General features: G+C 44.9%; 2 protein-coding genes and 1 non-coding gene across 4 annotated transcripts in view; 1 reads left to right on the forward strand and 2 right to left on the reverse strand.

Annotated features, from left to right (window-relative positions):
• Positions 1–848, forward strand: part of FKBP3 (FKBP prolyl isomerase 3) — a 431,114-nt gene extending 430,266 nt beyond the window's left edge. The window contains exon 8 of the mRNA XM_063118292.1: positions 642–848. Coding sequence (XP_062974362.1) covers positions 642–696 — 55 coding nt within the window. The 3' untranslated portion in view covers positions 697–848. The remainder of the gene's footprint in view (positions 1–641) is intronic.
• Positions 849–1,349: 501 nt separating this feature from the next.
• PRPF39 (pre-mRNA processing factor 39) overlaps positions 1,350–12,552 on the reverse strand; it is a 31,047-nt gene continuing 19,844 nt past the window's right edge. For both annotated transcript variants that reach the window (XM_063118283.1, XM_063118282.1), the window contains exons 8-14: positions 7,491–7,655; positions 7,041–7,167; positions 5,157–5,425; positions 4,607–4,791; positions 4,036–4,110; positions 2,516–2,636; positions 1,350–2,098 (exon numbers count right to left, since the gene is read on the reverse strand). In XM_063118283.1, coding sequence (XP_062974353.1) covers positions 2,042–2,098; positions 2,516–2,636; positions 4,036–4,110; positions 4,607–4,791; positions 5,157–5,425; positions 7,041–7,167; positions 7,491–7,655 — 999 coding nt within the window. In that variant the 3' untranslated portion in view covers positions 1,350–2,041. The remainder of the gene's footprint in view (positions 2,099–2,515; positions 2,637–4,035; positions 4,111–4,606; positions 4,792–5,156; positions 5,426–7,040; positions 7,168–7,490; positions 7,656–12,552) is intronic.
• Positions 5,009–5,082, reverse strand: LOC134393838 (small nucleolar RNA SNORD127). Its single transcript, XR_010025123.1, has one exon. It is a non-coding gene; the product is annotated as a small nucleolar RNA SNORD127 (small nucleolar RNA).

The raw sequence follows: 12,552 nt of genomic DNA on the forward strand, positions 1-12,552 counted from the left end.
CAAAAGGCGAGCGGTATGGGGGGAGGAAGCAGGCAAGAGGAGCGGCTAGAACATTTCAGGTTCCCATTTCATGCCAAGCTGTTTTTTTACGGGCATCTGCTATTTATTTATTTATTTATTTATTTTATTACATTTATATACCGCCCCACAGCCGAAGCTCTGGGCGGTTTACAACATTAAAAATAGTAAACATTAAAAGTATACATTTTTTAAAAAAAAAAAACATAAAAACAGTATAAAAACAGTATCCATTTAAAAACAACAATAATTGCTATAGTCCAATTCCAGCATTATGAGCTACAGAGGTGAGAAAAATCAGTCCCATGACAGGAAGTGGCACTGTTCTAAAAGAAATCATCCTTACCTAGTTGGGAAGTATTTCTGCCCTTGAACTAGAGGGTGGGTGCTCTTCAGAGATTGGGAAAGGTGCTTCCAATTCAGTACAAGGAAAATAGGGCACGTATCCTTAAATGCAATGACAGCGGCTGCTTCCTCCTCTTTTCTGCCCTCCACACATCTTGTAAACTTGAATGGCTCAGTCAGTTGCCTGTTTGAACAGTGTAAAATCACCCTGGCGCGTGAGCATATTTACAAAGTGTAACCTCTACTGCAGAAGAAATTCCTTAACTTCTATACCTCAGGATTCCACCAAATGCAAAACTTTTCTTTGAAGTTGAACTGGTAGACATCGACTGATGGATCTCTCCGCTCTTGTCTTGGATAACCGCAGATGTTCTTGAACCCAAATGTGGCCTTGTATCTTATACAGGGAGGTGGGGGTGGGGTGGGGAGGCTTTTAATGTAATTGCTGTACAACATCCATATTACTAAAGACTGGCTGAAATGTGGCTTTGACTTTTATTGACCTTCTATGGACTACTAGTAGCAAACTCTTTGACAAAGTACTGCTGGCTGATGTGTTCTTTGGAGCTCTGCTGAGGAAGGACAGTGAGAAGGTTTCTCCTTCATCAGTTTCTGCCCCAATTCAATTAGGGGGAGCATGTTGCATAGGAAACAGGGACCAGGGTGTAAACACACAAGCCGGTTTTCTTAACGATGTATTTCCTTGTGCTTGCGTGTAAACCAGAGTTATAGGCACGGGCGTTTTAAGACTGGGGCACTTCCATAAAATCTACGTCTCCCCTTGGGGCAAGCAAACTTGAGTCAGGTGTTTTCCTATCCGTAAACTGGACTTAAATAGTTCTTTCCTATCAGGGGAATTCAGAACTGACTTAAGAGTAATGTAGGTTAGAAAACTGCCCTCAATAGCAGCATTCAGCCAGTAGCATTCCGTGATCCAGAGTAAGTTTAACGAGAAGCCCCTCTATCAAGAAATACATTCTGTTCAGTGAGTTTACACAATTTGGTTTTATTACAAAAAGACATTTTAAACAAATGATCTAAACTTGTACATGAAAATTCCAATACAAAATCCACCCCAAACACAGCATGGGTCTAGCAATACACTTCATTTTAATCACTTTTTAAACCCAAAAAGATGCCCTACACATTATGAAGCCCCAACCTTTAATGTCTTTTTAAAAAAACAACTCTCAACAGTTTTTGGATGCTGCAATTGTAAACGGAAAAAGCCCAACAGAACCAGGCAAGGGAGTGGTTTAGAATTGGGACTTTGAAAATGTTCACAGACATTACTTTAGAATAGAAGGATGGGAACGGAAGGTTCAAGGAAAGCATTATTTCCTGGAGTGGGGTGAGCTTGTTTTAGTCCCCTTCAGATCATCACTTTGGCCAGTAATAAGTGTTATGGGCTTGCAAATTAACATTCCTGAGGGCATGTGAACTGAAGATATTATTCCATGTAATTTCTTGATAATTTAGTAGCAGGAAAATGAATTCCTGTTAAACTTAAGTGTACAGCAAAATATCAATTAACACATGAATTTGTCACAAGAACCCTGTGAACATCAGCTCATTGCACATGCAGAAAAGACAAAATATCACGTGACAATTTGTTCACATCCCCATTTAAAAAAAAGTAACAAAACACCCCATTTCTGCTCAAATTGTGTTCTTCTGCTCAGGTTGAAGAGGACTGATAATATTGTCCATAATTCCATGCATTAGGATAGTTGTACTAGAGGAGGAAAAAAAATGGGGGATATGTTAGCAGAGGAGCACCTTCCATACGAGCACAAAAGCATACACCTAAGAAGTAACATGCTGAAATGCAACCTTGCTATTGAAATATAGAATAATAGCGTTGGAAGGGGCCTAGAAGGCCATCGAGTCCAACTCCCTGCTCAATGTCTAGAACACTGAGATTGCCTACCGACAAAACTGCAAAAGGAATATTTGCAGCATCTACTGAGGTTGACCACTGTTTCCCATCCTTGCAATACCAGCTGTAAGGACACCCACATTTTTAATCTCACCCTGCCATAAAGACTGGCAACCACTACATCAAAAGCTAGTGATTTAGTTTGGCGGGGATCAATGAAGATTGCTTTCAAAATAGGCTTAGTCTGAAACTTTCCAAGCAATTGATGCTTACCTGGTACCAGGCATTATAATTGTAGGCAGCCTGATTTGCCTGCATGTCTCCATCCGTCATTTGCCCAGACGCAAGAGCTGCCTCATCACCATGGACTCGTTTCTCATCTGGCTCTTCACAGCTGCAAGATTAAACAAAAGCACTGTTATCCTTAGAGCGCTGTTCAGCCCTGCACTCCCAGTGCAAGTCAAACACTGATTCATGACAGACGGATTTGAAGGAATGGCTGATCACCGGGCATTGCAGGCAGCTAGGGATGGAAACATTGCCAGCAGGACGAGGGTCTTATGCCTGGGCTGTTTCTCTCTCTCTCTTTTTTCTCTGCAGAACACTTCTGCTCTGGTGATATATCCATTAATTGGGTATAACCTGCCTAAAAACTGACCACCACCTGAGACCACTACCTGACAGAACACCAAGTGATCTGCTCTGAAATTGGGTGGGTGATGAACGGTGAGGTGATGTTCTCAGCTTTAGTACCACCCCCACCCCCCCAATGTGGAATGCTCCTGAGGGAAGGCAGGAAGGGTATAACGGTAATAATAAATACCCTAGATGTGCTTGTCTGGCACCAAATCCTATGCCTTTCCAGCACGTCCTTCAGTAATGATTTAATTTTTTATTTTTACCCATTATCCTTTTATAGCTCTGTGTTTTTAAAGTGTCTGCTGGGTTAATACCTTTGAGTTCAATAGTATTTCGCATTGTTGTGAGCTGCCTTTAGAATGTGTTAAACTGGAGGCTTGCAAATAATTTCATAAATGTTACCAGTCAGCCACAGCATGGAAATTTTACATTTGACAGAGCATTCAAGCCTTGTGGATTTCAGCTACTGGGTGGTATAGAAATTGAAAAAATAAAGCCTGAGATACTTTTCACCCTGCCAATTCAGAGGCTGTTTAGCTTCAGCTGCTTCTCATCTATCTTCAACAGAACAACTCATAATTATTTACTCCCCCTAAAAGCTGCCAAGCTCTTAAGAATCCCTGATGAGCTTGGAGGGAAAACCTGACAGCCTGAAGTGTCCCAAAGCCCAAAACCTTTGTCCTGGCCTATCCCTACACATTTTATTCTGTGTATTTAAGGCTTCTTTTCATTAGCTACTTATACTTTATGTGAATGGAGTGAGAAGCTCCCAAGCAGTTATGTTTAAGAGTTAGGGCTTTCATAAGTGAAACGCCAGATTGTTTCTGCCTTAAAAACACACACCAAGACCCTACATATGAGGGGCTTCTTGTTAAACTCCTCCTACTTATGCAAACTTTGGCCCACTTCTCACTGAAATAATAAATCTGTGCCTGGGCTATACCACTTCAAACTGTCCCTCTCCTCTCTCTCTCTCCCTCAAAACAGTCAACTAATATATCAAACAGAAGAGATCCACCCCAGCTTTCTCCACCAACATGGTGGTGTTTTCTGGAAGTTATGCCAGCCTCCATTGACAGTGATAGAACCCAGACACAGCTTAACTGTTTCAGGACAACACCAATGCCTGTATGAGCCAATGAAAGCATCCATACCCGTTTTCTGCTTTCCTCTTTAAACATTCTTGTTCCTTCAGAAGGGATTGGTGCTCTTCATAGGCGTCCAAAAGCCTACAGAAAGGAAGGAGAGAGACAATATCCACAGGTTAGACCTTTCCACTTGTAAGCTTGAGATGCCCCACTCTGAGCAAATTCTGCCACAAACCTAAGTAACATATTGGGGCAATCTACTTATCACCCCAATTTTCAGCACCTCCAGATCTTTCAATATGAAACTGGTAGTAACACAGGGCAGAAAGCCTTTTCTCTCTCTCCTCCCTCTACAGCTCAGAAATATGCTCAGTAAGTGGAGGGAAATACTGGATTTCACCCACAACAAGCACCTGTCAGATATAAAAGGTGGAATCCAGAAAACACTTGAACATAAATGAAAGCTGAGCCTCCTGCCTTAATTTGTTTGGGAACTGTACCGTAGCAGTGAAATATTCTATTAAAGTTGGGAGTCCCATCAAGGCCTTTGTGGCCTGAATGCCACTAACGGATTTTAACACCGTCTCAAGTGCTAGCCAATTCCCAAATGCTGATATAATTCCAAGTAAGAGCTCACTTGTTCACATCCAGGCCAAAATCTTCAAGAAATTCCACTTTTCGCTGAGAAAAGATGATCCTCATTTTAATAGCCAACGTCCCACTAATAGCTTTGTCAAAACACTCAATGATGTGCTCTTCGTTCTGCTTCAGGTCTCCACTGTACTCTATTTCCAGCAAGTTGAGGTACAGCTTTGGGTTATCCTAGGCAAAACGAACAAAACCACGCAAATATTCAACAGGAAACTTACACAGGAGTTAGCCATTCCAAGTTCTCTGATCCTGCACTTCCAGAATCAGTACCACCCTACACTTCCAATGGCAGCTACTTCCCATGCCAAGCTAGGCCTGCTTTGAAGGGAAGCCTGAAGATTTTTTTTGGGGGGGGGAATAAGGGAGCGCAGTCGTGGGAAGGCAAGCGAGGCAACGTCAGCTTAGAGGGACTGGTGTCTCCATGTCACACGGCAGAGTCAAGAGGAGTCATCACAGTTGCCAGCCACGAGGCCCCCTTTGAAGCAGCAGCAGCAGCAGCAAAGCAATGCCTAGCAACCCCTCCAAGATGTACGTACCCTGTCTCTATCAATGGCCTCCAAGAGAACTTTCCTGGCTTTCAGGAGACTCTTCTGGATCTTGAAAAGATGCCGAGCGAGCTTGACGGCAAAGAAGGAGGCTTCGTAGCTCGACTTGGCATTCTTCACCGCTTCCTGGAGCAAGTGCTCCGCCTCCTCCATGTTCCCGTGCCTTCGTTCTAGACTAACCCTCCGTAAGCGAATCATGGCCAGCCCAGAAACATTCTCCTCAAACGTCTTCAGAATTCTTCTGGCTTCATTGATATTCCCTAAAAGCAGGACAGAATGTGTGTGGGCTGTGAATTTTTCTGGCAGGTGCACCACACTGAACAGAGCCTTTAGGATTCCTCCTGCACACCGCCTGCCGAGAGGCCCAAGACCAGCGTCAGCTGCCCTCCTTTTACCCCTTTGCTACCTGTGCCAAGATGCCCAGAAGCTCCTCCTCCAAACTCCCATTTGTGCTGCAGTTTCAAGGAAGGAAGAAGTGGAGGCTCTTCACAACTGGTCACAATCCCTCCTCCTTCATTGCTCAGTGAGGAAAAGCGTCTGCCTCCCTGCAAGCCCTCCAGCACAGAGGTGGAGAGGTTCTCTTTCTCGTTTCAGCCCAGTTTAGAGAACATGGGAAACTGGAGTCTGGGTGACTGCTGACAGCCACAATTAACGGCTGCCTAGTGAACCCATGATTTATTCAATGCACCGGGCTTGTAATGCTTTGGAATCTGAATTCCAAATTTCAGACGATGCAGCTGTATGCCCTTGCTTACATTTTTCTTCTAGTTCCTGCCCTCACAACCCTTTGAAAAAATCATATTCTTTGCATAATCCAATCTTCCTCCAATTGGGCTTAGAAAAGAATTCAGATAAACAACGAAGTTGGCACAGGCAGCAATGTGCAACCACAACGAACAGCAAAGCCTTGAATTTAAAAAGAGGGTCTCTTGTGGGAATAACGTGAAAGGGCCTCTTTGGAACATGGGGGCGGGGTGGGGGGGATTAGCAATACTGTATAAGGCTGACCATATGAAGCACTTCCTTACCCCCTCTAGAAAGCACTTCTCTTCTGGCCAGGCCTAATCTGTCAGCTGCTTGTTGCCAACCGCTGTCTCAAATGAAAAGACCCTGGGCTTTGAAATGAATGTTGTATCTCACCTTGAAAACCTGGATAAAGGGCAGCATAAAGTTCCCTAAAAAGTGCATTGAGCAGGGGGTTGGACTCGATGGCCTCATAGGCCCCTTCCAACTCTACTATTCTATGATTGCGTCCAGTTCTGGTCTCCACAATTCAAGAAGGACTCAGACAAGCTGGAGTGTGTTCAGAGGAGGGCAACCAGGATGATCAGGGGTCTGGAAACAAAGCCCTATGAAGAGAGACTGAAAGAACTGGGCCTGTTTACCCTAGAGAAGAGAAGATTGAGGGGAGACATGACAGCACTCTTCAAATACTTGAAAGGTTGTCACCCAGAGGAGGGCCAGGATCTCTTCTCGATCCTCCCAGAGTGCAGGACACGGAATAACGGGCTCAAGTTAAAGGAAGCCAGATTCCGGCTGGACATCAGGAAAAACTTCCTGACTGTTAGAGCAGTACGACAATGGAATCAGTTACCTAGGGAGGTTGTGGGCTCTCCCACAGTGGAGGCCTTCAAGAGGCAGCTGGACAACCACCTGTCAGGGATGCTTTAGGGTGGATTCCTGCATTGAGCAGGGGGTGGGACTCGATGGTCTTGTAGGCCCCTTCCAACTCTGCTATTCTATGAATGAATGGAGTAATACGGAGCAGCACAGTCTACTGGCCTACAGCTATCTCATGCTGGCCATTTCGTTTCATGGCATCCCTCCGACCCCCATTCCCTCAACATAACCGGGCGCGCACACTCCTTCCCTCACCTTGCTGTTCTTCAAAAGCAGCCCAGAGCAAATGCACCATTGGCTTCTTCGAGAGGTGTATCGTGCAGGCCCGGCTGTAGACATGCCTCACCCCTTCGATGCTGTGGCTCTCCATGTACTTGGCATACTGCATTTGAAGACAGAGCAGAGACTGAATGATTCACAGCTTACTCTGGGTTGCTAAATACTTGAGAGAACTATAAAATTCTTGTGTTTAAACCCACTCAGCACCTTTATTGAACCATTAGACTAGTTTCTGTAAGGAAGGACGAAGAGAGGCAACGAAGTTGGCATATGCAGCTGTCAAATCTGGTTGCAAGCAGACCATCTCCTAATGCAACAGATATAGTTATACATGAACAACATTCAAACAAGAGTACAGAAGGTTAGTCACTGATCATCAATGTTTGCAAAGGAAAAGCGTTGTGCGGTGGGGGAAACGCCCCATACCTTGATCCAGAACTCCTCATAGAGGGCACAGGAGATCACACAGCGCTCAAAGAGGACCACCACTCGCTCATGGGTTCCATTCTCGATTTCAAAGTCCAAGTACTCCTTCCAATTCTTCAGCTGGGTTTTCTCCAGAGGTTTAACATGAAAGTAAGGCCGTTTTATCTGAAATGGATGCAGATGAGGGCAATGTTACAATCCCGTTCCACAAGGGCATCCAGACAAACTTCATTTGCCACTTTGCCCTAGAAGGACAAGAGCAACTTGAACCCCTTTGCTGTGTCTTTCAGCAACGCCTGCCTGTAAGCTAATTAACACAAGAGCTTTTCATTGTGCAACGCATGGAGGGGTGAGATGGATCACCCCCATGGCCCCCGCCCTCCACACAGGCAGCTTGTTCACATGTAAGCTCCATTCACACGTAGACGTTGGGGAGGGGGGGCAGCAAGCATGACACTTCTTCGCCATCTGGGCACTCAGTCCTGTGGCTTCCTCTGAACAGCTGACCAAGCAAACTCAGTACTTAAGGAAATACCTAATCAAGACCCGGGTGCAGAACTCTTGGACCCAGGAAAGAATGTGCCAGTCTAAAGCTTGCTCTGCTTTAATTGAAGAGTTCTCTCAACCCGTTAGGCACATACGAGGAGTACTTGAAGCCGCTGATCAGACCAAAGGGCCCATCTAGTTTCAAAATCTGGCCAAACAGACTCAAGCAGGCCATGAAGGGAAGATGCCCCAGAACCACTGGCCTACAGAGGGACACGGTCCCTGCACATTAATTTCTGTTACCATTGAAGGCCTTTAAGCCAGTGGCCATCCATCACACCTTGTGGCAGCAAATCCCATAAAACACTATGTTGCGTGAAGGGTTTTCTTGTTTATTCTGACTGTGACAATCAATTCTTCCAGACAATCTTGAATTTGATGTTATGAAGGAGAATCTCTCTACGTACACTTTCCCCACAGAATACATAATTTATGGGAAGGGCCTAGAACACACCTTTCCATGCAGGTGGTCCCAGGTTCGATCTGCAGCTTCTTCAGTTAATAAACGTCTCGGGTAACACAGCAAGAGAAGACCCTTCCTTAGCCAGACCCCAACTCTTAGGATGTGCTTAAGCAGCTGCTTCATACCAAATCAAGCATGATAGCACTCTTCAAGTACTTAAAAGGTTGTCACACAGAGGAGGGCCAGGATCTCTTCTCGATCCTCCCAGAGTGCAGGACACGGAATAACGGGCTCAAGTTAAAGGAAGCCAGATTCCAGCTGGACATCAGGAAAAACTTCCTGACTGTTAGAGCAGTACGACAATGGAATCAGTTACCTAGGGAGATTGTGGTCTCTCCCACACTAGAGGCCTTCAAGAGGCAGCTGGACAACCCTCTGTCAGGGATGCTTTAGGGTGGATTACTGCACTGAGCAGGGGGTTGGACTCGATGGCCTTGTAGGCCCCTTCCAACTCTGCTATTCTATGATTCTAGAAATCAGACCACTGGCTCATCTAGCTCAGCACTGACTACACTGACTGGCAGCTGCTTGCCAGGGCTTCAGGAAGGGGGCCTTGCCCAGCTCTACCCAGACACTGATTATTTTATTATTACATTTATTTCCTGCCTTCTTTCCTCTTGCAAGCCTTTCACAGTCCTCCTCCTCTCCTCACAATAAACCTTGTGAGCTAGATTAGGCAGCAACCGGCCAAAGTCGGGCGAGTGGGACTACAAGCTGGATCCCCTGAATTCCAGTCCAGCGCTACACTGGTTCTCAAGATACCCGAGCTTGAGCCTGGGACCTTGTGCTCTACCACTGAGCTATGGCTTCCTAGTAGCCATGATGGGGCACGATGAACCATTGCCTGACTCAGCTTAAGGCAGATCTGTCAATGTAGTCATCTTTAATAATCCCCGAAGCTTCAAACACCTGGATTTCCTTTCCCCCTAGGAAAGGTGTGCCAACCCCATGAGCATTTTGGTTGCCCCTTTCTGAACTTTCCCACTTCTACGATGGCGTTTTGAGACAGAGTTCTCAGAACAGCACAGAGTATCCCAAATGCAGCTGCACCGTGCATTTATATAAAGACATTGTAATCCTGGCAATTTTATTTTCAGTTCTTTCCCATGTATTAACTAGCTTGGCATATGCCTTTCAGACACCAGCAGTGTGTATGCAAAGCTTGGCCTTTTTGCCCCAATATGTGTCACTTCACCCTTATTTACATAGGACCTTATTTGCCATTTTGTGAAAGACCGTTTTGGAGCTCTTTGGAGTCCACTTTGGTTTTCACCATCCTGAATAATTTGGTGTCTTCTGCAAACTTCCCTGCTGTCCATTCCTATAGTTCTTTAACAAGTTATCAATCCAAAGGACTCATCCAATGGGACCCCCAACCCCTGCCCCCCGGGACCTGCAATAGAGCCGACCAGACTATCTGTTCCTTGCAACAGTTGACACTAAAAAAATCCAGGTCAGGTGCTCGCCCTGAGCTGCTCCTCTGCCTGCTTGCTGCTCCTCAGGGTGCCTTTGCTACACACACTCATGTCCATTCTCATCAGTGGCAGCCGGCCTTTGGATTGGTTGGAGAAGAGAGAGGCGGGCGCCTAGCGGCTGAGCCAGTGTATCGGTGGCTTGAAGGAGGAAAAGCAGGCAACGCCGAGCAACATGGGAGGCTGTGGAGCGAGGGCTAGAAAATGGGGCAGACAGGACTCCACATGTGTGCGTTGGGTGGGGGATGTGCGTGGAAAGAACAGATGGGGACATCTGGGGTGAGGCCAGAAAAGGGGGAAGCTGGAGCCCAGGAAAGCAAATGGTCTGTGCTTTCCCCCTTTTCTTTTGGGCTATGCATGCTTTTTCTCCTGTGTGTGTATGTGGGTGGGTGGGTGTGTCCCATTGTCTTCTGTGAAATGGGTGTTCTATTGATGAAGAAAACTGGGTTCAAATTAGTGGTTCTGTATTTTGGGGCTCCCATCCCATCTCTCCCTTGTAAATCAGGTTCTTGGACGTTACTTGACTCTCAGCCTCACCAATTTGCCTCCAGGGAAATAGGTGTTTTACCACTGGCTCTGGCAGCTGTTTTGTGAATGGGCGTGAATGGCTTCCCCTGTGGATGCCATTTTATGACAATGCCAAACATGCCCATGGGCTCAAAAAGATTGGGAAACCCTGCTAAGTTTACTCAAGAGCTGAGATGAGAGACGCTACCAAAACCCTTTATTATTTTGCCAGAATATCTTTGCTCAAATTTGAACCAAAACAGCCTTTACAATCTAGAATGGCACCCTCAAGCCATTTGAACTGCAAATGCCCGGTACTTCTAGAGACAAAGCAGGGAAGGTATTTCCTGCACGCTCTTCTTGAGGGGTTCCCAGAACCACCTGGCTGAGCACCTTTGGAAGCAGAAGGCTGATCAAGATGGCCCAACCTTAGTCTCACCCAGCAGGGCTCATCTCTGAGAAAATTGGTCAGTGATGCTTTAGGGTGGATTCCTGCCTTGAGCAGGGGGTTGGACTCGATGGCCTTAGAGGCCCCTTCCAACACTCCTATTCTATGATTCTATGAAAACAGAATCAAATGAATTTTACAAAATTAACAACCCAGACACTGGCCAGTTTGAATGGCCAACAACTGGCTAATGTTTATTCCACCTTGACTTCCTTTCCTTTGCCTCTGAAGAGCCACATCTGAAAAACCACTTCTTGGCTTTGAAAGCTATTGTCAATTAGGTGTGCCCAATGAAGATCTAACCACACCTATTCTATACCCTTTGTTCTGTGGAGGCAATGGAAACACCGACGCCCTGGAATTTCAAGACCAAACATTTCTTCCTACACACAGGTCACAGCCCAACGTAAAGCTCAGCTCAAGCACAGCAGACAAACTCTTTATTGGACTCTAGCCACTTTCATCTGTTTGCAATGGGGAATGCAACATGAAGACTGCCATTTTCCCCATATATGTTCACCACTTTCAGCCAGGGGAGATTGATCAGATTTTAATAAAAAAAACCACATTCCATCTAATCACTCTGATTTTTTTTGTAATTACAGTTACAGTAACACTCTCTTTAAAGTAGCTTGGTAATGCAATCAGATTTTAATACAAGCAGACATATTAAACTCCACACTTTTAAAACTGAACTTTCTGCACCCTGTCAAACTCCGTGAGTACTGCTTTCCTGTAGCTAAAAGAAAGAGAGCCATAGGAGAAAGTTCCCCAACTTCTGAGGTCAAGCATTATAAATATCATACATCGTATTTGACGCTAACCGAACAGCAAAGACCCTGAAGGGCAAAAGTTATCAATGATCAGACTTCAAAGGCAAAAAAGTTAGATCTGTGCTTTTAATTCCAATAGACATTAATGCAAATTAAACATGATTAATTCTGGCTGGATTGTACCCTTACTTTCTATCTCACGAAGAAAAATTGTTCTGTACATTATTCAACAGCCCCTGCTTCTGGAAAGACCTGGATAGTTAAGTCACTGAGCAAATGACCTTGCTTCATGTCCTTATATCTGGACAGAGGGAGCCAAAAAGAAACCTATTAATTTCTCAATCGCCCAACTTGTCCCAAAGCAGGTAACCTTGTAGTACAACAGGCATAAGGACTGAATGTCCAAAGGTTTGAGGGTTGCTCCTAGATTGCACAGGAGACCTATGTGATCACAAACCGATCTGCTCGCATTGTTATAGCAACCAAAGAGTTGTGCATGCTTCTTCTGGAAATATATGAATTATGTAACAGGAGAAGTTCCTTGAGCTTTCTTGAAGAGCAATTTACACATTTTTAATTAAATGAGTAATCAGCTGCCTGAAGTGCACAGAATAGCTTCAAAATGAGGAGATCCAGGTTGAAATCTCTGCTCAGACTGACTATTTGGGCCCTTGGCTACTCACATTATTATTATTATTATTATTATTATTATTATTATTATTATTATTATTATTATTATTTGATATAGCACCATCCGTGTACATGGTGCTGTACAAAGTAAAACAATAAAATGGCAAGATCCTGCCACATAGGCTTACATTCTAATAGAATCATAATAAAACAATAAGAAGGG

Source organism: Elgaria multicarinata, chromosome 2 (genome assembly GCF_023053635.1).
Source record: "Elgaria multicarinata webbii isolate HBS135686 ecotype San Diego chromosome 2, rElgMul1.1.pri, whole genome shotgun sequence".
NCBI classification, from domain to species: domain Eukaryota; kingdom Metazoa; phylum Chordata; class Lepidosauria; order Squamata; family Anguidae; genus Elgaria; species Elgaria multicarinata.